The sequence below is a fragment of the Mytilus trossulus genome, chromosome 4 (genome assembly GCF_036588685.1).
Source record: "Mytilus trossulus isolate FHL-02 chromosome 4, PNRI_Mtr1.1.1.hap1, whole genome shotgun sequence".
NCBI lineage: Eukaryota > Metazoa > Mollusca > Bivalvia > Mytilida > Mytilidae > Mytilus > Mytilus trossulus.
The window spans coordinates 17,735,838-17,763,637 of NC_086376.1; the positions used below are offsets into that span (position 1 = coordinate 17,735,838).

Sequence of the window (27,800 nt, forward strand, 5' to 3'; positions counted from 1 at the left end):
CTTTAGATGTCAGATAACACTCGAAATTGACCCGACCTCTTTCCACACGGAATACACATAATGATAGTTTGTAGTCAGGTTGACTGCTTATAATGCAAAATACACACTAATAACAAGTTCTAAAAAACGAACAATACACACTGATCGTTTCTTTAGTCCCCAAAGTAAATGAAAGAAACAAAAACCATATTATACCATAAAAAGAAGAGGAGAAATTCGAACATTTCCGGATCTATTTCTGGCCAAAAGACCCCCTGCAAAGATTGCGTATGAAAAGATGAACCTCATGACTTAAAAGTCAGGCCTTAAAGCACTGCCTTTAAAAATTACAGGTAAGTAGATTAAATGTGTACTACAATCAGAATTCATATGTGTAAATTGAACTAGCAATAAAATCCTTCGATTGCAACACATAAAATCATATGTGTGATAATGAATATGACTAAAATTTACAATTTGCACCAATTAGCTTAGTTTAAATATATTTTATTTGCTGAATTAAAGCAAAATGGATTAGACACAAGTAAATCATACTTATGAAGTCTTCTCCATAATACAATATAAAGTTTCAATAATAGTATAATATAATGGACATGCATATGAAACAAACAGTTTATAATACAATATAATATTAGTTTTCCTAGGTAAACAAAGTGGAGAGAAAGTAAAAAGAGAAGAAAGAAAAAAAGTTTGAAAAATCGTATAATTCTGTGATGATGACAACGATGACGTTCCGCGTCAGTAATAATAATACTCTATCAAGGCATGAGAATATTATTATTACTGACGCGGAACGTCATCGTTGTCATCAATTCACAAGTCATCATCACAGAATTATACGATTTTTCAACTTTTTTTTTCTTCTCTTTTTACTTTCTCATCAATTAATTCACCTTGCTTGGAGGTTGTACTGGTAAAACTGTTTTTAATGACAGACACACATAATTTGAACTGATTAATGTCACCACATAGAAATAGCTGCAAATTACTAAAGTCAATCAAGTATAAAATGTAGCTCAAGAAGACCTAAATATTGCTGAACTGTGATTTTAATGATGGATGTTAAAGGACAAAGGGTATTCATTCAGAGAGAGAAGATTGTCCGTCACAGCATAATAATGCTTTAAATCTGATGGCAGTATCCATGATGTATAAACACTTTTTTTTTAAATGAAATGTTTCTCAATGTCAAATCGGTCAATAAAATCAAAATTAAATCTATTATTAGGTGAAAATAAATAAAAAGCCAACTTTCTTAAGTGAAGACTAACAACCTCTAACTTACCATAGATTGATGAAGCACTGGTGTCACGGAGTCAGACACATAGATTATTCTCCCCGTATCACATTGAACAACAAACAGGAATCCATCTGCTGCCTGAAGTAGAAATAATCTTGTTACAATTCCTCCTTCTCAATCCTATTATGATATGCATAGACCAAACAACAACTAAAAAAGTTGAAACTTAAGATGTTCTTCTTCATCAACCATCTGAGTATGAAGAAGGCTTGATTCCCTCTAATCTATTCCTTATGAGTATTTAAGGTGATAATATGGTTGTTTCAAATGTTTTGAAATTTTTATATTTTTTTGTCAAAGGGTCGAAGTAAATACTTTGTCAAAATTTTATGAAAATTAAAAGAGCCAAATTAATTTAAGTCAAAGTGTTGGGTACCACCTTAAATTACATTTTAATGGCATTGATTTACACCTTTATCTTATTAACTGTGTGCGTATTTGAATACCTATTTAATCTACTTTAAGGTGATTTTAGATGATTATACACTTTTTTTATCATTTAAAAAATGTTCAATTCACATAGATTCTATTCATTATTTTTTTTTAAAGGGGAAGGTTGTTAATTCTTTGAATATTATGACTGATAATTACATTGGTTGCAATGAGTTACGTTGATTTCCCAGTTAAATAAAAACCCATAATTTCACATGTGAAATAAACGTGGTTATTTCACTCTCTGACGTCATACAGCAATAGGCGTTGTCAAGACGTAGATAACGCGAAATCAAAACAAATTGTGAATGCGTAGAAAAAAGATATAGTTCCTTACATGTTTTACATTATAAATCTTTAAAAAAAGCCATTTGCCAATGTAATAAAAAGAATAACTAATTTAAGAATTCAAATATCGAAAAATATTCAACTCCTGACTGAACAACACTGATAATTAACTCATGCACTACGCGCATTCATGATTTAATGTGTTGTTTGGTCACTCATTGAATAGTTTTTTCTATATTGAATTCTTCGATTTATAGTTATTCTATAAATATCATTTGAATTAAGTTTTTTATTATCAATTTGAGCATTTTTGAAGAATGGGTGTAAATGTGAAATTCATTATTGTGATTTCAGGATGCCAGTTTCTATTATTGTAATACTCAACAAGTCTCATTAACAAAAACCTTAGAATAATTCTTACTTTACAGTGTAATAAAAGATAAATTAATAGAAATTATTTCTGTTATAGATAGTAATGTGATGCCATAACAGAACCAGGTGTGAAGTTAATATATTCATATTACAGAGAAATTAGGGATGATCCTAATTTGTAATAAAATACCATTGTTAAAATCGTGAAAAAAATGACCTAGAAAGTGAGACAATCATGATATATCATTTATTAATCAAAACTGTTATTCAGGAAATAAAGAAGTTCATTGTCAATTCCACGTCACAAGTTTGTAAGACTTAATTTCACGTTTATTGCACGTATACTTCAGAAAACTTGTTCATTTGAAATATAAGTTGACTTTCTATAATATCATTTACATAGCCATCAACATTGTTTATTTATAATTTTAATATTTTTTTTAATCCTTAAGCAGTAATCTACATTTTTCTCTTAACTTCATTGAACTTATTTAAGCATTTCAATCATTTAAATAGGCCTATAACATGTTGGTTTTTTTTAAAAACAATTCCTATTTCATAACCAAAAGAAAATTAACTAAAACTGTCCGTTTGAAAAGAATTGGGAACAATAATAAATAAAGTGTAGTTACCTCTAGAATAAGATGTTTTAACTCCTGATCAGTGAGGAAGGAAGGTTTATATGACCCATCTGTTCCTGTATTACCAGTACCTGTCAACAAATAAATAGTAAAAATTTACATCTCATATTATAAAATAAACATAACCTTTTCCAGCTTTATTTATATAATCAAAATCAGTCTATTTTAAGATCAGCTGATCTATAGAGTAACTCATAGGTCTATCCTATTATATAAACCAGATGCTCCGCAGGGCGTAGCTTTATACGACCGCAGAGGTTGAACCCTGAACGGTTGGGGCAAGTATGGACACAACATTCAAGCTGGATTCCGCTCTAAATTTGGATTGTGATTAAATAGTTGACACAGCATAGGTTTCTGACACAGAATGAATGTATTCAAATGAACTTAAAATTTTTGTTTTCTCTTAGAGCAATTCACTATGCTGTTGAATATTAATCCTCTCAAAAAAATGTTTGAAGAAATTTTCTTTTTATTTATGAAATTTCAAATGAGAAAAATTTAACCCAATTTTTTATTCACATCCCCCTTTCCCTTATTCCAAAACTAATTTCAATTAAAATATTCTAATGGAGTTTGCAACAATTACTACTCATTTAAATTCATGATGTAAAAAATCTGCTTGTTATCACTGAATGGTAAAGATTATTTAAATTTATCAGTTGGTAGTAAAAAGTGAATATACATTGTATATTGTATATAACAAAGATTTAAGTTGATTCTGGACAAAGAAAGATAACTCCAATTAAAAAAAATTCTTGCAGATATTTCTTGCTTACTATACTGGACAAAGAAAGATAACTCCTAATTAAAAAAAAAATTGCTATTTCACAATATTGTGAAATTAGATATTTCTTGCCATTGCACAATACTGTGCAATTGAAAAGACTTGCTATTGCACAATACTTAATATAATAATTTTAGATCCTGATTTGGACCAACTTGAAAACTGGGCCCATAATCAAAAATCTAAGTACATGTTTAGATTCAGCATATCAAAGAGGCCCAAGAATTTAATTTTTGTTAAAATCAAACTTAGTTTAATTTTGGACCCTTTGCACTTTAATTTAGACCAATTTGAAAACGGGACCAAAAATTAAGTATCTACATACACAGTTAGATTTGGCATATCAAAGAACCCCAATAATTCAATTTTTGATGAAATCAAACAATGTTTAATTTTGGACCCCGATTTGGGCCAACTTGAAAACTGGGCCAATAACTAAAATCTAAGTACATTTTTAGATTCAGCATATCAAAGAACCCCAAGGTTTCAATTTTTGTTAAAATCAAACTAAGTTTAATTTTGGACCCTTTGGACCTTAATGTAGACCAATTTGAAAACGGGACCAAAAATTAAGAATCTACATACACAGTTAGATTCGGCATATTAAAGAACCCCAATTATTCAATTTTGATGAAATCAAACAAAGTTTAATTTTGGACCCTTTGGGGCCCCTTTTTCCTTAACTGTTGGGACCAAAACTTCCAAAATCAATACCAACCTTCCTTTTATTGTCATAAACCTTGTGTTTAAATTTCATAGATTTCTATTTACTTATACTAACGCTATGGTGCGAAAACCAAGAAAAATGCTTATTTGGGTCCCTTTTTGGCCCCTAATTCCTAAACTGTTGGGACCGAAACTCCCAAAATCAATCCCAACCTTTATTTTGTGGTTATAAACCTTGTGTCAAATTTTCATAGATTTCTATTAACTTAAACTAAAGTTATAGTGCGAAAACCAAGAAAATGCTTATTTGGGCCCTTTTTGGCCCCTAATTCCTAAAATGTTGGGACCAAAACTCCCAAAATCAATACCAGCCTTCCTTTTATGGTCATAAACCTTGTGTTAAAATTTCATAGATTTCTATTCACTTTTACTAAAGTTAGAGTGCGAAAACTAAAAGTATTCGGACGACGACGACGACGACGACGACGACGCCGACGACGACGACGACGACGACGACGCCAACGTGATAGCAATATACGACGAAAATTTTTTCAAAATTTGCGGTCGTATAAAAACGTACACTTTTAGAGCTTAATTCATATACTGTTAATTCAGAAATTATTGCAAGGTTTTTATTATTGCGAATAATGAGACAGAGTTGTGAAAGCAATAAGTAAAACTCGCATTTTGTTATATTTTAACTGAATTAAGCATGACTTTTCTTAAAATCGTTAAAATTAAAATCACATTCAAGTTTAAAATAACAAAATTGCAATAATAAGTGCATGCAATAATTTCTGAATTTACAGTAGTAATAATTGAATTATTCAGTGCTGTGCCAAGTGTATTTTCATGTACTGTAATCAACTGAATTGTTGTCAAGTTCATTGATGTAGAATGCAGAATGTCTGGGACACCACATTTTGCATGCATGTGACTGTCCAGAGTCAGGAGCCAGTAATTCTGTGGTTGTTGTTTGTTGATGTGTTTCATATTTGTTTTACGTTCATTTTTTGTACGTAAATAAGGCCGTTACTGTTCTCTTTTGAATTGTAATACAATTGTCATTTCTTGGCTATTTATAGCTGACTATGTGGTATGGGCTTTGCTTATTGTTGAAAGCTATATAGTGACCTAAGTTGTTAATTTCTTAGTCATTTGGTCACTTGTGGAGAGTTGTCTATTTGACAATCATACCACATCTTCTTTTTTATAAGTCCAATAAACAGGCCATAGGAGAAGGTTTGGCATGACTTTCTGACTTACCTCTCTGTGTTTTCATGTGAGAAACAGCCATTCTAAGAATAGTTAGTTTGTCTGGTTTCCTAGCTAAGGTACTGCATGTGGGTACCAGATCACAGGTGATTGTTAGACTTACCTCTCAGTGTTTTCATGTGAGAAACAGCCATTCTAAGAATAGTTAGTTTGTCTGGTTTCCTAGCTAAGGTACTGCATGTGGGTACCATATCACAGAGTTCATTAATGTAGGAGGTCATCTTGTTTCTTCTTCTTCTCTCAATCTCACAATGGCTCTCCCTACTCAAAACATGAATTTACACATTTATATATAGTTTTACTAGTGCTTGTAAACTTCTACTTCCCTTTTTGACAATTATAAAATTGCTTTAATAGGGTATTCCTATCTTTAGTCATTTCCTAATTTGGGGTTGCTGTTTTCTTACTTTCCCCCCTCTTTTATATTTATTAATTTATTTTTGGTGATAATTTCATGTCAAAATAAATTTCTTTATCAAAATTTCGAATAAAATGGATCATATATCACTAAGCATAAATTTGAAAGTAGGACAATTTGTTATGCATGTACAAAATCTCACAAGAATATAAAATTATCCCTATTATTCTATCTTAAATTAAACAAGAATGTGTCCCCAGTACACGGATGCCCCACTCGCACTATCATTTTCTATGTTCAGTGGACCGTGAAATTGGGGTCAGAACTCTAATTTGACATTAAAATTAGAAAGATCATATCATAAGTAACATATATACTAAGTTTCAGGTTGATTGGACTTTAAATTCATCAAAAACAACCTCGACCAAAAACTTTAAACCTGAAACTGGACAGACGAACAAACAGACGAACAGACAAACGGACGCACAGACCAGAAAACATAATGCCCCTCTATTATAGTAGGTGAGGCATAAAAAACTTAACCTATATTCTTAAAAAGAAATGTATAATGTATTAAAAAGACCTCCTGTTTAGCATCTTTAGTAAAACATAAAGCCCAAACTTTCTGTGTTTGAAAATAACAAACCTAGCAAACTTTTCTTTGTCAATTTGTTCCTGGTTATATGGTGTGCTTTGCTGGCTATCTTCATCATCAGAACTGTAAAACAAATTCAATTTTCAGCAAATATTGTTAATGAAGTTATATTTAAAAGCTGAACTTTGTTTATACTATAGCTAGAGTACCTGATAAAAAGAGCATGATTTATCCAATGATTTATCCAATCTTGTAAATGGAACATAAAACAAATCATTTTACGTATATGGGTGGAAAGCATATTTTCATTACATCTTTCTTTCGTACACAGACCACCGTGGATCAGATAAGAGAAAGGTATTCAAACAAGATTAGGAACATTGATAATGGAAAGACTAAAAGCTCTTGAATAGGCAAACTATTAAAAAACCATGTGTACTTATAGAAAAATGTTACCCTTTCTTCCAAATTAAGATATTTAGATTTGAAACCTATTCTTCTTGTGATGTGTAAAACTTACTCTTTATGATGAGATACTTCTCTTCGTGAGTAAAACTTATTTTTTAACATTCTTATTATATATGGGGTCTCGATTGTGATGTGTAAAACTTACTCTTTAAGATGAGATGCTAATCTTAGTGAGTAATGCTGAGTTCACAGGTAATTTGAATTTGATTTGCATTAAGGTCAAGGAAATGGGCTACGTCGCAGATTTTGCTAAAAATTTGCATACAACCTTGGCTCGTTGAACTACAACTGAAAATCGAAAAAATAATACTTTTATCTCTTTTATTATCTGAAAAAATGCAGATTGATTTCTTTATCGTTATTTTGAATCATTATAACGGAAATTTATGTATCAATAACATATAGTTTTTTAAGAAAAATCTATGGAGTAGAATTAGAGATTTGGCGATTTTAAGACAAATTTTACAAGGGTTTTCGACGATTTTATGTGCTTTCTATACAAATGTTCACCCATTTTGTAAGAATTCAATCAGTAATATTTCAAACGATAATTGAGATAAATGCATTATATTTTCGATTTTCAGTTGAAGTTCATCGAGCCAGAGTTGTATGCAAAATTTTACTGAAATCTGTGACATAGCCCATTTACTGTTCCTTGACCTTAACCAATTCCAATTAGTTTAATTTGCATTCAAAAGGTTTAACTTCCTAATGTCGATTCTAATTCGAATAACAATGGGCGTCAAATTCGCTTTACTGTCCTAACAACTTTAACTTTTAATTCGTATTAACAAAAAACTTATTTCTAATGCGAATTAATTAATTCTAATTAGCCAATTTGAATCAATTCAAATCGAAAAAAAAGAATTGTGTGTGAACGCAATTAACAAATTCGATTCTCATTCAATTCGAATTAAATGTACATGTGAACGAGGCATAACTCATTTTTTAACATTCTACATGGTGTCTCATTGTAATGTATAAAACTTACTCTTTATGATTAACGCCTTTTCTTTTTCTGTTGCCTCCCTTGCCTCCATCTCCTTTAAAAAAAAAAAATCTTAATTACTATTTCAGAAATAAACATTCTCCCAACATTTTCCAAAGGCAATCTGTATTTGATTCAAATGTTAACCTTTACTTGTATACCTCTGCAATGCCTGAGCTACATGTATGTACATTTGTATATATATATGTAGTAGATCATCTCTCGAGAATATCTTTCGCATGCGTTAACACAAATTTTCAGTTTTTATCATTTGTTACTGCTATATATATTTCTCACAACATAACATTTTCATATCATTTATTTATGTTCTTAAAAAAATGTTCACGACTATTAATTGAAGAAATTAGTTTTACTAACAATCCATAAGGAATGTTATTTTGCACTCAATAATATTTGTGTATTAATTTATACGAAATATGTTCAGTTATCAGTCAGAAGCACATAGAAATTTCTGCAGGACCATAACATGATATGACCTCTCAAGGTCACATCTGTTGTAAAAAGGACCTTATTTGAATACTTCTGCCAAGCTGTTAACAATCTGTCAGACTAGTGGAACCCAAAGAAGACCCAAATAATTTATGTACAATGAAGTATGGATGCATAAAGATCATGGACACTGTTGAATGTGAAGGCAATAGCTTATAAGTGGGCTAAAAGTAGAATAAATTATAATTAAAATGCATATTGGTCAAAATTCGAGTGGAAGTATCCTGACTTTAAGTTATCAGATCAGGAAGTTCATCAAAAAACTTGAAGACAATGCTGTAATATCTGTTCCTGTTCAAACAAATGTTTAATACCCTTTATTCTGTGAGGAACAATTACTGTTATATTTCACAAGTGAAGTGTTATTCAAGAATTAGTGCATCTATTTAGAACATATACTATAAAGGTAATGCTATTCTGACAATTCAGACATGAACTACAAGATTATAATGTCTTGTTCCTGATTGCACAGTGTGAAAAAGCTAAAAAAGTTAGTTAGTATTCCACTGTGTATATATACTGCCCTTTTATATTTAACAATGTCCCTTACAATGGGTGCAAGTCATTGTGGTCAAATCCATTAGTAAAAGTATGAACCCAGTCAGGAGGTTTCTATTTATGGTTTTATTTTTCATAATTTTAAATAAATTAAGTTCAATGATATATTGTGTACATTAAGTTAAAACATAAAAAAATAATTATGTAATTTGTAATTCACTTTTCCTATGCAGTATATTTATATGATAGATAAGATGCAACCTAAATTATAAATGCATAGACACGATTTGTATCACAATACATTAGAATAAATACCCAATGGCAATTAAACTACAAAATGTACGACGTTATCTAGCAGTTTGTATGTTCAGCATATTAGCTTTTCAGATGAAGAAACACTCATTTTAAATACTTGTACTACACTTTTGATAATTTTGTTAAGTTGAACTGGTCAGAGAGAGCCTACAGAAACAGCTCTGCTTTCAGAGAGTAAATACATGGTCTATTACACAACACCAATCACATGCAAGAATATTTCGTTCATTTTATTTTCACTGTTATTAAAAATTTGAAGGATTGTAAAGTCAGAAATAAATGTGAGGTTTTTACTATCGAACATTAAATGATGTCATATTTAATACAACATGAAAAATCTATTAATTAATCTTTAATAAATTTCTCAATTTCACACGAATTAGCAATTTCATAATGGCTCATTTTGAATAATAGATGTCATATTTGTTTGTGTTTCCACATGACAGGTCAACTTTTATATCTATAGGTACACCTTTATTGATAGCTTTCAGGAAGTCTAGCATGGACTGATAATCCCAGATCTGCATGAAGGACAACTTAGACAAACAATAACTGCTTTTGTTGTTGAATTTTGAAAAAAACAACTTTCTGATTAACTGCATATAAAGATCCGTTATTCGTATTTTAAGGCAATCTTCAAACATCTGCAGAAAATAAGTAGGTTTACTTAATCACGTTAATAAAGTTTTATTTCATCATACGCTTTTTGGTGTGTTTAAAAAAATTCACAAATTCAAAAACAAATCTTTTAAGAATAATGGTGCTTAAACATGAAAAAAAAACATTATTTTTTTGTGAATAATATTTTATCATGTCTCCTCAAGACCATAGTTTAGAAAGCCAATCATTAATAAAAATATATTATTATAAATGGTACATCCAAAACAGTCTTAGGTTAACTTTTGCCTGAGGGAGTTGCAACCATAGTTTTAGTGCAATTACATAACTCATGGTTAACTTTTAAATAAGTTGACTGAAAATTTCCTATATGTCTTTTATTTGCACCCTTCATTGACATACAGTATCTCATGTTTGTGATATTTATTCCACTGACTCAGATGCCAAAAGCCTGATGTTTGTGATATTTATTCCACTGACTCAGATGCCAAAAGCCTGATGTTTGTGATATTTATTCCGTTTTGTGTACTGAATGTCCTCCAGTGGAGGTGTGATTACAGACAATTATATTTAGTATATAACATGATGCTATTTGTCATAACATAACATTAAATTGTCATTTCATTTTACATGGTCATTAACATCTAATTAAACATGTTCTACATTTATATCTTACTGTAAGATCAAGACAAAAAGACCATTTTCAACATAAATACTTGTTACTACATACAGTTTTGTCAAATGAGACAAACATTGTTTTTTATCAAAATAAGTTTATTTTTGTGGAAGAGAAAAAAACAACATACATGTAGCATTGTATTGATTCAATTTTCGTAGAAATGTTCCATTCAAGGAATATAACAATCGACAGATAGCAGAAGTTTTCTCGACCAAATAACTCATTGAATATAAATAAATTTGAAACAGGTCTCCACTTATGATATTTTTTACCTATGGCCTAAAAAAAATTATCTGTGTTTCCGGTAACATTTCTATGTTCAATGGACCGTGAAAATGGGGTAAAATCTCTAGTTTGGCATTTAAATTAGAAAGACCATATCAAAGGGAACATGCTTACTAAGTTTCTAGTTGATTGGAATTCAACTTCTCAAAAACTACCTTGACCAAATATTTAACCTGAAGCGGGAAGGACGGACGGACAGACAAACAGACGGACGAACAAACACACAGACCAAAAAACATAATGCCCATAAATGGGGCATTAAAAAAATAATTTCCAATCGTTTGAAATATATCAAAATATTGATTTATGCACGAAAATTGGTACATGTATTCATGAAAAAGAATTAATCCACTGTCTTGGTCCACTCAAAGACGAGTAAAAATAAATTATCTGCTGGAGTAGAAAATGATTTTTTTTAGTCACTAATTATGCTTGCCTTTTCCAATACACGACAAATATTCTTACTTTTGTTTTAAATTTTCCATGGTGATCTTTTTCAATAAAAACATTGGAAAATTAACTCTTAATAACTGCCAATGAAACAGGGATTAACAAAAAAAAAATAAAAGCCATCTTTGTTTCATGTATCACTATATTTACATTTTTCAGTATCCAGGCCTAAAATAACCATAAACAATAAAGCTGTAAAAGTCAATCACTCGTTACAGATAGATAAAATATTGAAAAAGACAATATAAAAAAATCTTTTACAAACCATAAAATACTCTTCCAAAAGATGGATGGGAAGGAGGTCCATATTGCTGAGGCAAGTACATCTGGGAATTTTGAGGTGTCTGTTCGTAACCTGGGTAACTTCCTCTTGAATAATCCATCTTGTTTTCATCAATTTTTATTTCTAATTAAATGCAAAACCTAACGCAAAGTGTTTTAGCGTTTGCATAAATATGTGGATTAAGCTTAGGTGTTTTTAGGATTGAAACACATAAGCTGTATCAGATTATTATCCAGTTACAGATAATCTACATTAAGCTTCCATTTTGTCATTTAGTGCTATATTTTGTCTTTCATAGATTTTTTTTCAAATTTAACTTCAGTTGTACATATTTTCATATAATACTAATCATATAAAAAAGAAGAAGAAAATAGTAAGTATTGATTATGTATAAATCATATTTGCTCCAATCTCATACACATTTTTTTAATTCCCTCTGGGACTGTTAATATATATAAAAATTTCTCTCTGTACAGCCTACACAATTATAAGGAAATGCTCTTCAGGAATTAGACACATCACGATCTTTGCCAATTGAAATATGAAAATCCACAAAATTTCAAACTAAGGTGTTAAGATTCATAATCCTTTCTACATGTGAACACACTACAAATATAATAATGCCAAAAGGAGGAATTTTTAACTACTGCTTGCACTTCTCCTTACAATTTACGTTTGTAACATATTTCATGATGTACATTTAACTTTGCTACAAGATTTTTTACCTTGTCGTGTGCAGTAAATGGCATAAATGTCAGGGAAATTTACTCATGTCATGTCAAATGTTTAATTAATGGGTCAAGTTCATTGAAATAATTAAATCTTCATTTCATTAGAACAAACATATTCAATTTCCAAAAGCGTGTTACATACATGTATATAATTTATCTAATTTTTATTGCATAACCTTGCAAATGTAAATTATTTTTTTTATTATTCAACAAATGGCATTATTTGATAGCCAACATTTGAAACAGTAATGCAGATTTGGATAAGCCATGTAAGCTGCTGCTAATGCTGCTATGAAAAACAACCTCTAGATTACTTTAAATGGAGGAAATAGAAACGCATGAAATCAACATGTTAATTTTGACTACTCTATTTCGAATTAATTATGACAACAGAGACTTTGGTAAGTAATTAATTAGTATAGTTTAAGTAATGAACACTTTTTTTTTAATATTTTTTTTTTTTTTTTAAATCCATTAACACTTTCAAGAATATTATTAATAGCAAAGAAATAGAACTTATTGTCATTATTTATGCAAACAAATATTGGTCAAGGTTTCAAGTAAATCTTGTGTCTAACAGCAAACTTATGTGAGATGCAGATTCCAAAAAGAAATGAAAATTTCCGTCAAAAAGAACAAATTAAGAAAAATAATACTAACTGTTATTTGAATGATAATGTGTGAATGTCTTATTGAATAGTAATGTTATATAAAGCAAGAAAACCAATTATTGGATATGATTGTTTTTAATAAAAGTAGAAATGATCAAAACAAGTTGAAAAATGTGAAATGTTAGACGGAAATTACTTCCCATTTTTTGACACAAGGTTCATGTTTTACGATGCTTTAAGTTGACACTGGTATAATGGTTTTTATTAGTGTATTTTGATTATTCAAACATCCCTGTTTCAAAATCTTTTGCTTTTCTTTTGTTAAAAACATCTGTGGTATATATTTTATTCAATTTCAAATACCTTACTTATTAGATGCTCGTCTGTCAATAAATGTTATGATAGCAACAGGTTCATAAAATCTTGCCACATCATTGTAGGTACTTATATAAGCCTGTTAAAATTGTTTTTCATAATGTACATTAAACATACACATTTTGGATCTTTCAATTTACTTTATTTAATAAATAGTTTTATCAATTCTGTTGCTAACATATTTTCTGTCAAACTTGTCATTTTATGTTAGCAACATTTGGATGTGCTACAAATTAGAGTTATCTGTCCTGGGTTGAAATCTTTTTAAATTTCAGGCAGCGTAATTTTGCAGAAGTTCTTAATATGACTTTCAACTAGGATAAGATCTCCAATGTTGGTTAAAAATCTCAAATATACAAATGTATATTGTCTGTCAAATTTATTTATGTTAGCACAATCTTATGTTAGCAACAAGTCCGTCAATATCTTATGTTAGCAACACTTTTTTGTCCGTCAAATTTTATGTTAGCAACAATAATGTCCGTCAAATCTATGTTAGCAACAAAAAAAGTCCGTCAAATATTATGTTAGCAAAAAAAAAGTCTGTCAAATGTAATGTTAGCAACAAAAAAGTCGTAATAATGTCCTATCAATATGCTACATAGTTATTCTGTATTCTCTACTACATTTTTGTCATGTAATTTCAGAGGAACTGCAATGACATACACAAACATACAATACATTTTACCTGAATTTTTCAAAATTAAATTGATTACTTCATTACTTTTGATGTTTGTTTGACTGTCAATTAGTTGTTTGAAGAAATAAGTCACTTACAATTGTAATATTAGTATTTTATAAAATGAATAAGTATTATTTGTATTTTAATAGTCTCTCATAATTCTTTTAAGAATGGCACATACATGTATTTAATTGTTTTAACTATGTTTACTGTATAATTAATTTTATAATTGTATCTTGTTTTAATCATGTTGTATGTGGTGAGACTTTAATAAACTATTGAATCTGAATCTGTAAAAATATCAAAAAGTGTAGAACTACAAGATGATATTAATACTTATAAGTAAATAAATCAACAAATTATTGGTATGGATTAAATATAGTATGAATTCAATCCTTTTGTTTGTTTTTACCCTTTTAAGCAGGACAATATTAAGAATCTGAGATGTTCCTTAATGTTTAGAATAAAACTGTTGACATGTCAGAGGGCATTGCCCTGAGTCAATAGTAAAAGTCTACAGATTGCTTGAAAGCAATCATATCCCAAAAAGTAGAAACAAATTGTCTGTAAAAACAACAGTATTTCATATTTCAAACTAACAAAAATTAGCCAACACCAACATCAACACAATACATTTTATTATATAAGTTTTGGAAAATTTATGGAACAGTGACTTAGGGATACAATCTTTAATTGAAATAAAAACTGTGTAATATAAACAAGAAATAATGTGATTTTTATAACACTCAGCAAGATTATTGATTAGTCATGTTAGTAGGCATTGGTGATATTTTATGATCTATCATATTTATACTAGTCTAGAAATACTTCTCATATAACACCTATCCATCACAAACACATTGATTATTACAGGTACAATGTAGATATTGGACTTCTATATATCATGATATATGTAACTTACATACAGATAGATGTTGGACATCTATATATATGTAACTTATACATTTGTATTTGTAATTATCGCTATTTTGTGCATTTTTCGTTTGATCTTTTTTTGTGATAATTTTCATATCATGCTACTCGCTTGAGATGGAATAATTATCACTAGAAACTAAGGAGGCCACGTGGCGTTGCTAACGAAATTGACATGAACATGATGAAATTGACAACGTCGTCATAGGTAAAATAGCGATAAATAGATTATCATTGGTCATCTCAACTCGCTTGCTTTTCTCACTTTCGCTGTACCAGCTCAAGCGAGAAAAATCAATCTCGTTGAGATGATCAACGATAATCTATAATTACATCATGCATAGTTTTGTATATATATATATCTTGTATAAGTACGACCTTTTAGTAAACCCTTTTGTCCATTTCTTATTTCAAGACACCCCGCCCTTGCAGGTGCACTTGACTCCTTAAAAGTGGTGTTAAAACACCAACAATCAATCAATCAATATTTCAAGGCTATTTTGAATAAGAAAATATAACTACAAAAAAATAAAATACTTGTGTTACATTTCTTATTCTTTAGTTTATTAGCCCAACATAGTTAGTAACAAATCAAAATTAATCAAATATACTTGAACGTTTGTTCTTTGTATAATTATTTTTATCCTTTTTATATAAATCTGGTGGCTTTTCACAGGAAACTGCTTTCATGTTTCATAAACCTTATGTTCTATTCAAATGTTTAAAAATTTGCTTTTTTGCCTGACATTTCAATATAACTGGCCTGTATAAATCATTTAATAATCGTAGTAGCATTATAATATGTTATAAAAGAATGAGAATTTGTTTCAGTAGGGAGGAAAAGTACAAAATCTTATTTTAGACCATGCAAATTTTTTATTGGATTTACTAGTAAAAGAGATTCTGATCAGTCTCTCCTTACATTAAAATAGTAAGTGTACAATGGTGTATGACAGCCCTAATTTTAGCCAATTTTTTTTTAAAGTTTGATGAATAAAATAAATGTGGAATGTGTCCCATGACACAGATGATGCTTCTGCGTACTTACATGGTTATAAAGGGACATAACTCAAGCAGGTAAATGTGATGCTACCCAAATTTGTTATGATCTGTGTTTTTGTGGTAAAAAATATTGTGTATATATATTTCCTTCCATTTTGTGGAGGCGAACTTAAGTGAGATAACAGGAACTTATTTTGGGATGTATGTTGAGGACTGACAGATGTAAACACAGACCAGAGTAAAACTTAATCTCCTTTGGCCAAGTTGGGGTATAAAAATTAACAGATCATAGAGAAGTGTGCAAGGAATTGAGAAAAATTAAAGTCAATTAAATCACTGTTGGAAAGATGAGAAGAGTTGTATTCATAATTTGAGATCAGCTGTTGGTGTCCCATTCATTAAAACATGATGGGGGACAAAGAAGATATATACATGTATAGCAATATTTTTTGCAGATAAAATGAGCTTAACACATTTGTCTATGTACAGACATGTAGGTCTATAAATTGGGTAAACAATTACTTATTTATTGCAATTTGATACGGTACTCATCATGTTCAATCACAGTTTCAAATTTCTTTATCTTTACATTTTATCAACCAAAGAAATAACAACAAAAAGTAACTCTGGAACCAAAATATAAAACGACCAAATAAAATCTAAGGTCTTCGTCGCTTAAAACTTACCTGTAAATGGCTGTTTTTGCCTCATTTCTATTTCAAACATATACATGTATGAATCCTATTGCTCTCACTCTTCCAGTTATTAAGGCTTGCTTATTGATTTTAGATACATGTAATATTGAAGGGTTACCTACATGACCTAGGGGAATTTTCATTTCCATAATATCATCATGAAATTTATATTATGCCATATTCTGGTGTTCTAAGATAGAGAAATTTTCGTTTTTTGAGGCTTTTTTTTTTTTTTTTAAATATATTTCAATCATACTAAGAAGAGAGGAGTTTTTGATGGATGCTGTATATTAAGTGTTACAATATCTTTTATTGGATTTTTATTTCAAATTTTCTAGAGAGGGGCAATGCATAAATGCACTGTTTGAATCAATACCTAATGTTAGATTATTAAATCAACCTGATTTGCATTTTTTTTATTATCAAGATTTTATAAATGTCTTTTCTTAGAAACAAATACATCATTTTTTTACATCTTATTTTCTAAGGGAAGTAATAGGCATATAATCAAATCTGCCCTTTCTATACATCAAAGAGTACTTCCTTATAATAAGCTTCACCACTAATGGCTGATTAAGTACCTATTAATGATGAGAAGCAATCCTGTCATCAGTCTGTACCTTAAGAAACAAGTCCTTCACCCCAGTCTGTACCTTAAGAAACAAGTCCTTCACCCCAGGCTAGTAAAATTTTACTAGAACTAGTAAGTTTTTGAAATATTTTTTTTAGACACAGAAGAACAAGAATGTGTCCATAGTAAATGGATGCTCCATTCGAACAATCATTTTCTATGTTCAGTGGACCATGAAATTAGGGTCAAATCTCTAATTTGGCATTAAACAATATAAAAATAAATTAAATTCCGCGAGGTGAACCAACGCCTGTGAAATCGTTTTGGTAGAGTCCCTGAAGTGGATACCTTGGTATGCCGGGTTGTCAAATCATGCAAATGAATGCAATCCTTAAATAATAATTAAAATTGACAACAACACATTTTTTTTTAAATTGACAACAACAATTTGTGTTGTTGTCAATTTTAATTATTATAATATAAAAATAAGAAAGATATGACTGTGACAACATGCATGTGTACTAAGCTTCAAGTTGACTAGATTTCAACTTCATCAAAAATACCTTGACCAAACACTTTAACCTGAACCTTAATAGACAGATGAATAGACGGAAGTTACAACTGAAAAACAAGATGCCCATTTTTATAAACATGGCATAAAAATATTGGAATATTGGTCTTTGGTCTAGCAGTATTTAGGAAAAGATTTTGGTGCAGAGTGAATCATTCCATGACTCTCACACATATAAACTAGCTAAAATTCTTCTCTTACCACTGCAGGTTGTTTAGTTGGGTGCTGAATTAACACTGTAACTGAAGAGCATGATTAAACTTACAAAATCATCTTCTACTTTAAGACTCTAACCCAGGACTTTTGTATTACAAGGCAGCTTGTTAGCTGACTGAGCTTTTAGCTGACTGAGCTTTTTTTCAGAGATAAAAAAGTTCTTTCAGAGCTAAGTAAGCTGTACATGACATGTACCACTTAAAGCTGACTAAGTATCTACTAATAAAGAGATGCAATCCTGTCAAACTTGTACAATGCATGAGAAACTTTATCTTTGAAACATGAGTATAAGGACTTTAAATTTTACCAAACACTACATGTATAGTAAACAGAAATTATTTTGAACCCAATAAGTTTCATCATGTACTCCTACAAGTTAACTATGGATTTTTAGAAAGATATCATATTTCAAGAGTTTAAATAAGGAGAGATGTTTATCTTTGTATTAATATTTAAAAGTTTATAAGAAATAGGCCAGTAGCTATAGTATCCTACATTGTAACTATATATATAACGTAGTTTTCAATTTAGACTCGTTTATATTTTTTGTTTGGGCATGTATCATATTTTCCCTCCGGTTTATATGATCCGTTCATCCTATATTAACTCTTAAATTCAAGAGTCAATCTTAAATTGAGAGTAAATTATATTGCCTTCCAAATACCATTTCGATCCCTAACATCACTGAAGAGACATATATCGTCGAAATATAGATCTGGTGTACTAAAGAAATATTGACACCGAATGTTTGTGGCACAACATTGTGGCCACATGTTAACAATTTTTTTTTCTGTGTCATATTAAATATATATATATAGATCCATTTTGTTACATCTTGTGAACAATTTTATTTGGCAATCACCAATGGCAGTCAGCAGGGTTAAAGAACATCAGTTGTTCGACCTGTTAGTCAAATGCGTTTTGTTTAAATATACTTTTTCACTTTTTTGGTCTTTTGGAAAATGTTGTTTGTGCTGTTTTTAGACCCTTCTACAACGAAATTTGTTTGACATGCACACGTATAAAAATTGCGGTTTTTATCCAACGCAATCATAGGTTTGAACGTAGTTTTCAATTTAGACTCGTTTAAATGTCTTATTAGGCCACACTTAAAAATATTTTGGTTTGCCCAAACCCTACCCAAGGTTGGGACAGTGGGTAGGTAGGTAGGCATTTTCTTTTTTTTTTCCCAAAAAGAAATTGAAGTATCAGATGTTTATTAGTCTTCATGCCTATTTGATTAAAAAAAAAACTTCTTCAAATCAGGACAATAAAAGAATTTGAGTAGGCAGCTTTTTCTGGGTAGGTAGCGTTTGGGCAAACAAACCTATTATTTATTATGGCCTTAGCTATATATAAATACTTACAGGTACATGTATATATGTATACAGGACAATAAGATCTATTTATAAAATACCAGAAATCATGGATACTGTAGATATGTAGAGTTCTTAAGAAAAAAATCTTTAAATAATATATACATGGTAAATAGTCCTGAATGTGTGGTCTTTTGTTTCCAAGAAATGGTTTTAACAAAAAACTATTTGTTATCACTTGAAATGTTTCCCTCATTTAAGGAGGGGGGATAGGACCTTTCTCCAGACTCCTGGATCGAGTGTTTTTAAGCTTGGAATTTTGGGATTGACCCTTTTTTGATCCAGAATTCTTTATTCGAATATTGAGACCTCAGGATTTCATGTTTTTAGGCCTGGGATTTCTGGATCTTGTGTTTTTAAGCCCATGAATTCGGGATCAGGACCCCTCCTATACACCCTCTATAAGGGATAGTCATAACAATGAGTAGTTACACCTCATTAGAGGGGTTGTTCCCACCCTGATGTAAACTGCATTGATGTTTTTACAGATGAATGTACCTGTTAATTGTCAATCATTCGTCTTCAATACATAATGAGTAAGTGTGACAGACATGTGAACAGACAAATCTCTATATAACCAGATAAACACACATGGAACACTCAAAAGCAAATAAAAATAATGACATACATGTATATGAGTTGAGTGCCTTGAAGTGCTATTATTTATTTATTTATTTTTTATTTTCTTTCATCAGTTACTGACCTACTCTCAAAACATACATATTTTCAAATTATATAGTTTAAACTTTGAGAACTGTTTGATTGTCCAGCAAACAGAGGTGAAAGGGATTTATTTTTATCGTGTTTAGATGAAAGAATGTATAATTTGTCTTGCATGTCTGATGTCTTATGTCGTGAATTTATGTTAGGGACACCACAAGATCTATGAAAATTATCAAAATTGTTCATCAGTAATTGAAGCTATCTTGGCTATAATTTTAACTTCTGAACTAACCAGATCCTGATGGTCCTGGAGATATTGTTGAAGAGGCCATGCTAAATCTGTTTACTGCTTAAAATGGAAATTAATATAAATTTGTTGACGACTTGACAGGAAACAAAGACTCTCGAAATATCTCGTTCAGAGCGAGATTTGGATTTGATAATAGTACTCGACAGCAAAGTATCACTGTACGGGACGTCCACATACTTTGCATCTTCATTCATTATTTGTCCATAGACTCGCCAGATTTTAGGCTCTATTATTTTTTGTTTCATTTCCGTATTTTTTAAATTTCTGTTTTTAAGGTCTTTCCTCTCCGTGAGGAAAGACCTTATTGTTTTTCTAATGTTTTTTTTTCTTTTTCTTTTTTTCTTCCAACATATTGCCCCCCTCGTTGGTTTTAAAGATATCATGACCTTAATTTGACATAATGTAGATCTCAATCATCATGATGTATTACCATGTGAGGCTGAATAGGATTTCATCGTCCCCTATAAGAGTTATATCCCCTTGACACAATTTCTTTCCTTTGCATTTTTCTCAAGAAGTATAAAAGATAGAATAGATTTGAAAACGACAACATGTACAGGAACAGATGGCAATGTTAATGAACATGTACAATCATTTTGTTATTAACCCTTATAAGGAGTTATTCCCCTTGAAAAATTGTACATAATTTTAGAAAAATTGTATTTTGAGAACCAGAAGTCGTAGAGACTTGGGACCTTCACCAATAATCTTTAATTTATGTGACCTTTATAAAGCGTTCAAGCTTACATATTAGGAATACGATAAGACTTTGCTGCATACATACAACGTATAAAATGTTCCTCTCGACGAGCTCTACATTTTATATGATAAGTCCAAAAATGTCCGACTGTCTGTTTAAAAGTTACAACGGGATGATTCTTAAAAGTAAAGTATTGTGTGTATATCTTTTTAAAGGTAACATATATCAACTTACTATAAACTGCAAATATGATCAGTAATTCAAGACCTTCAATTTGAGGTCAATGTCAGGTCATGATGAAATTTCACCTTGACCTTCACAGTATACTATGACCTTGACCTTATGATATTTAAACGGTCAAGTGGTCCTGAGTTGAATGGTGGTAGTCCCATGTCCCTACGACTTCCGGTTCTCAAGTTTGGTATTGCATCACATATTTGATGATTAATTGTGACCTTGGTGAACTTTGAAATTGTCTCAATTCTTTTTCTATAATGTTGTCCTTCAACTGTAGATCATTTATCATTTAACACATATGAGATATCTATTGTCGTTTAAGAGATAATGCAGTTTGAAGTTTTGCGAGCGGAGGCATGTATTTCGGAATTAACAAGAGCTTACCACTTAAAATGTTTTAGAAATTGAAGAGGTTAACATAGTTATATGTTTGACCAAATACCAAAAACATTCCATGAAAAAAAACACCCAAAATTCAATTTGAAATTTTCAAGTTGTGCATTGACTTTATAAGTTTCATAACTTCTATTTATATCGTTGATATTGCATCATTTTTTGCACTTTGTCAAATGGGGTCATCTGATATATCAAATTGAAGGTCTCAATAAACTCTACTTAAAAAATAAAATTTTAAACCCCCTTTTCATCCCAGGGGACGGGTGGGGTAATTTAGTGCAAACATTCAAATTTCTCAGATGATAAACTTGTCGCATATCAAATGAAAGAACATAAAGCGTACATTTCAAATTTCAAATTGACGTCTCCCAAAAATTGGTTGGATGGGGTCACTGAGTGCAAATAATAAATTTCCTTTTAAGATAGGGTTGTTGTATATCAAATGAAAGGTCATGATATATACATTTAAAATATGAAATTCCTGACCTCCAAAATTAGTTGGATAGGGTTATTAAGTGCAAAATTCAAACTTTCTAAAACATGGCGTTGTCGCATATCAAATGAAATCTCATCTACTCTATGTTGCATATATCATAATTCCGATCTCAAAAATGTAGGCGGATGAGGTCATTAAGTGTTAAACTGAAAAGTTTCAGAAGGTATGCTTGTCGTATATCAAACGAAAGGTCGTACAAAGTACATAACGAAAACATCACTTTTACAGGAAAGACCTTTCAATTGTTTTACAAACAATTGAGATACTAGTTTTCCCTCTGATATGCATTTTCACATGGTTGGGAAACAAATTATTTAAATTCAAGTAATGGTAGTAGACAGTGAATTATATTTACATCAATAATTTTAAAGACGGACATATTTATGATGCTAATTATAACATAAGTTCTACGTTTTGGCTTTCGGTCTTTTCTCGAGCTGCTGTCAACATAAAAAAAAGCCTATGACATCTTTGCTTCACTTTTATTACTTTTATTACGTTTCTCGACTTGCACGACTGTAACGTTAACGTATTACATATTATACGGTGTCATAGGTATTACCCTTATGAAATCCAATTTCAAAGGCAATAACGATAGAACTCACAATAAGACACAAAAAACAGTCAGTTTCTCCATTTCCATTCTCAATTTTATTCACAAAACATCGGCGGCAAACAGAGGTGGATCATTAGAGAGTGGCCCATTAACGGGGGACCGGTCCCCGTTTATGGTTGAAAAATTGGTTGATAAATTAGGGAATTAATCACTAAAGCATGAATGGGGCGGGCTTCCGGCTTCAAACCAGTGAGTTGGCCCCTACATATACAAATTTTACACCATTTAGTACTACCTATCAGAGACATATACTACATGTCTCTGTACCTATGAATCACAATTTAAACGTCGTAAAAAGGAAATTAAAACAAAAAATAAAATCTGCATGCGTTCATACATTGACCTGGTTTCACTCTTTGTGTGTTTTTCACTTCAAATTTTTATTTTGAATTCATATGAATACTTGTAGGCATAATCTGGCAAAGAATTCCAGTTTTAATACCATAAACGTGGAAATAAATTTACAAGAAGATTCTACACCCTTGACATTTGCCAAATAGTCAAAGGTGTAGAGCCTTCTCAATTTGCAATTTGTTACAATGATTATTATTAATTCTTAATGATATGCAAATGACAAAATAAGAAAATGAGCCCCAAAGTAAAATTAAAACCACAGATATTTATATATGCATATCATGATTCATGTGCCGTGATTCGTTTTCTCTGTACCTGTATCTGAATGCTACACATTGGATATCTGATCGCGGATATATGCGCACTGGAAGGAGAGCTGTTTGGTTAGTCCAACCGTTGGAGGACAGCCGTGAAACCTTAACTGCATGTCTTTTGACATGCAATATTCTCTTCCAGATGGTTCCACTGCATAATTATTTTATTTTTTAAAGAGTGCTTTCGAATGACTGTTTTGCATGCAATCAATTTGTATGATCTGCATGATTTCTGGTGTCTTGTCTTTCTACTATATTTGCATATTGGAAGTCACTTAAAAAATTTGCCTTGACTTATCGTTTGTTTCTGATTTCTTGTAAGTAGTAAGTTGTATCAATAGCCGGCATAATCCCTCAAACTATTTGTAGAACAAAGATAGCCTCTGATGTTTCCTTTGTTCTTGGAGAGGTGGTAGTTTCAGTTTAAACAGCACATAAAACAAGTCATTTGTGACGAACCCAGTTTCTCTGGATTTATAATCATGCAAGATAAAACATGCTCCTCTTTTCTGGATGCATGCCTTCTATTTATTTTTATTTCCCTGATGGCGAATGGGTTCCAGATCACAGCACCGTATTCTATATAGTAAGGACCTTACAATGGCTAAGTACGCTAGCTTTTTGCACTCGACATGGGGACACTGGCGTAAGTTTCTTCTCAGGAACCCTCGTGTGCAGCTTGCCTTGTTTGAATTGTATTCCCTATGTGGCTGGTCCATTTTAGGTCATTAAATATATTAAGACCTAGGTAAGATTTTTTTTTACTTGTTTTAGTATGTGATTGTCTACGTTGATAGACTGTGTGCGTCAAGTTGATTTTTGTTTGAAGCTCATTATATATAGCATTACATTTCATTCCACAATTTAGGGCACATACTTCCAAAGGATTTAGATCTTCTTGGAGAATTTGATGGTCTTTTGTGTTGTTACTTTCTCGATAGAGTAGGCAGTCGTCTGCAAATAAACAAACTTGAGATACATACTTGTTGTACTTCTATGGCTCCTGTTTTTATCTCCATATTTATCCAGTCGATGTCTGGGCAGTTGAAATCTCCAGCGATAATAATATGCTAAGGTCTTCACGTAGTAATCTTTTCTAGTGATAGTTTAAGATTTGTTTCGTTTCGTTATTTGAGAAATAATTCCTTCATGTCATGGTCTATATACCGCCGCGATATAGCCTTTTTGTGCTAATGCGACGTAAAACAACCAACAATCAATCAATCAATGTCATGCTCTATGCACATTTTAACATGGGCAGGCATTATAGTTGTCGATATTTAACACTGAGCGTTATCTAGGTGTGAACTATGGCCAGATATAATGCTTACCCATGTTAAAATGAGCATAGAGCAAGACATGAAGGAATTATTTCGATTCTAATAGGACAAATAGCCTACAACATTTTTTTTAGCCTGAAGCATACGAAAATACCATAGGAATGTTGGATATTCCCGCTTCCTCCCCGTGAATTGATCACAATCACATTTACTTATTCAATAATTTTAAAAACTAATAGCAGGGTAAATATAGGATGTTTTAATAACAATATATATTAATAAACTTTTACGTAAGCAGCTAAAGTATATAGACTATGATTATATATGGCCAAGTTATTCAGATGAATATGAAAATAACAATTACGCGCGCAAACAGTAAGTTTGTGCACATGTGTCATACATATTTTGTGCTCAACAAATTTTAAAATTTTCATTATTTGATGCTCTGAGATTTGGTGAAATCAGCTGAGACATATGTGTATATATGTCTCTGGTGAAATCTTATTTTCCCCAAATTTAGAATGTTGATATATTTTAAAAGGCAGTGGCTATTTGACCGGCACCGGCTAAATAGCAAATTTGCTATTTGACGGGCACCGGCTAAATAGCAAAATTTGCTATTTGACCGACACTCGCAAAATAGCAAATTTGCTATTTAGCCGGCACTGAATACAACTGTGCATTGATGTGATTAGTAGAGAATAAAAAAGCTTAATAATAATTAAAAATCATTTGATCACAATATCAAGCATTAAAAATACAGTACAATCAAAAACAAAATATTGAAGATGTCCAAATCTGTATAAAATCTATGGTTTAAATATCCTGCCATGCGATAAAACAGTGTTATGTAAAACTACTTATATCCTAAAAAAATACAATATTAAAAGTTGTTTGCTGCGAATTTTGAAAGGACACATGATTTAACATTTGCAATTGTTACAAAACAAATTCTTTGCCTTTGGAAGTTGTTTTAATCTAGCACAACTGAAGATAAATGATGCCTCTCCAAACAGGAACTACACATCACACTGACTTCCTTTGAATCTGCATCATGTGTGCATATGTTGCATATGAAGATAGGGTTCTTTTTCTTCTCTTTTAATTTTCTCACCAACTGTTATCCACAATTTTTCTATTGAAACTTCTTGTCTAAAATACCATTTCTTTCGGTCATGTCTTTGTTAGTTAATATAACTCGTATATTTTCCGAGTTTTTGTTCTTTAATTTGAATTGTTCAAGTACTATAGTGAAAGTATAAATTCCTCCTCCTGTGTAAGTAAAAACATAGCAGCTATTTCACTTTGTCCATTCCCATCTTCATTGATTATTAAGTAGAGTGGCATTCTCAAACTATTTGTCTTATAAGTAGTATCTACCAGTATATTGCTTCTGGGTAACTATCATTTTAATGCAGTCCTCATGTGTTACTTTTCATAATTTTCTATAACCAATGCAAACTCTTTGTAGAAATTGAATTGTGCATTAAGCTCAATTTTTTTTAAGTGTTGTATCATCTATTGTCACACTATATACTGGCCAACTATTTAGGTTGAAAAGCACTAACACATATTCATAAAAAAAAACAAGATGTGGTATGATTGCCAATGAGAACAAATGAGACCAAAATGACACAGACATTAACAACTATAGGTCACCGTACGGACTTCAACAATGAGCAAAGCCCATACCGCATATATAGTCAGCAGCTATAAAAGGCCCCGATATAACAATGTAAAACAATTCAAACGAGAAAACTAACGGCCTTATTTATATAAAAAAAAATGAGCGAAAACAAATATGTAACACATAAACACACGACAACCACTGAATTACAGCCTCCTGACTTGGGACAGGCACATATGATAAATAATGTGGCGGGGTTAAACATGTTAGCGGGATCCCAACCACCCCCCTAACCTGGGAGAGTGGTATAACAGTACAACATAAGAACGAACTATAAAAATCAGTTGAAAAAGGCTCATTTGGTTTGTAATATTTTTCAAATTACATAAAATTTGCCCTAAGCCATATACAGGTACATGATAGGTTTTTTTTCTGAAGGAGAGTTGTGTTGTTGTTGTATTTTGATTTTTATAATATATTTAATTTGATAGTTAAAATGTTAAGTGTTTATAATATGAGTAACAGTAACAAAAGTTTTTAAATATAGAATTTTGATATTTAATTATTATTCATACATTTAATTCCAGTGAGATATAATTTAACCAGAGCCGGCTAAATAGCAAATTTGCTATTTTGCCGGCGGTGCCGGTCAAATAGCCACTGCCATTTTAAAAACTTCGACATGCCAAGGATTTGTATAGTGATACACTATAGGCCTACAAATCCTTGCTTCGACCAATATTCAAAAAAAATATAATCTTGAATTGGTAAGTGTTACAAGGACCCTAAGGTTTGAATATAATGTACTATATTCTGTCCATTTTTTTTTTTAATAGATTTCCGAATATTATATATGCTTCTCCGATTCATTACAGGCAAAACGTATTCGGAAGAAGAAGAAGAAGAAGAACGCAGACGTTGACAAGCTACTGTTTAACACTTTGATTGCCTAGTGCGTTTCCGGTTAACAGTTGGGACGTTAGAAAATTGTAAACAGAACAGAAGAAAGGATGTACAATGTAGCTTTAATACGAAGAGCAAAATGAGTTTTGGGTAAGATGATTAAAGCAAAATTCAAATCAATCAATAGATAATCGTTAAAAGTTCTGTAAAATTTGTGGAATTTTGCAACCATAAATTGTCAAACTGTCTAACATGTCTAACATGTCTCAATCAGTCATAGATTTATTTTATGAGGGACGAGATCTAGAAAAGATGTCCTATAATATATATATA

The 27,800-nt window shown here is 31.0% G+C and overlaps 2 protein-coding genes across 8 annotated transcripts in view; one reads left to right on the forward strand and one right to left on the reverse strand.

Annotated features, from left to right (window-relative positions):
* LOC134714798 (aryl hydrocarbon receptor nuclear translocator homolog) overlaps nucleotides 1–20,663 on the reverse strand; it is a 33,576-nt gene extending 12,913 nt beyond the window's left edge. The window contains exons 1-6 of one of the 5 annotated variants that reach the window (XM_063576365.1): nucleotides 20,527–20,663; nucleotides 8,174–8,225; nucleotides 6,766–6,837; nucleotides 5,865–6,022; nucleotides 3,025–3,104; nucleotides 1,286–1,378 (exon numbers count right to left, since the gene is read on the reverse strand). In XM_063576365.1, the coding sequence (XP_063432435.1) occupies nucleotides 1,286–1,378; nucleotides 3,025–3,104; nucleotides 5,865–6,022; nucleotides 6,766–6,837; nucleotides 8,174–8,225; nucleotides 20,527–20,566 (495 nt within the window). In that variant the 5' untranslated portion in view covers nucleotides 20,567–20,663. Of the gene's footprint in view, nucleotides 1–1,285; nucleotides 1,379–3,024; nucleotides 3,105–5,752; nucleotides 5,842–5,864; nucleotides 6,026–6,765; nucleotides 6,838–8,173; nucleotides 8,226–11,790; nucleotides 11,948–20,526 lie in introns of those variants that run through there. The other 4 variants (XM_063576364.1, XM_063576362.1, XM_063576363.1 and 1 more) reach the window with 4 other exon arrangements.
* Nucleotides 20,664–27,478: 6,815 nt separating this feature from the next.
* Nucleotides 27,479–27,800, forward strand: part of LOC134714799 (homer protein homolog 2-like) — a 48,027-nt gene continuing 47,705 nt past the window's right edge. Inside the window, exon 1 of one of the 3 annotated variants that reach the window (XM_063576377.1) lies at nucleotides 27,479–27,617. In XM_063576377.1, the coding sequence (XP_063432447.1) occupies nucleotides 27,607–27,617 (11 nt within the window). In that variant the 5' untranslated portion in view covers nucleotides 27,479–27,606. The remainder of the gene's footprint in view (nucleotides 27,618–27,800) is intronic. The other 2 variants (XM_063576367.1, XM_063576368.1) reach the window with 2 other exon arrangements.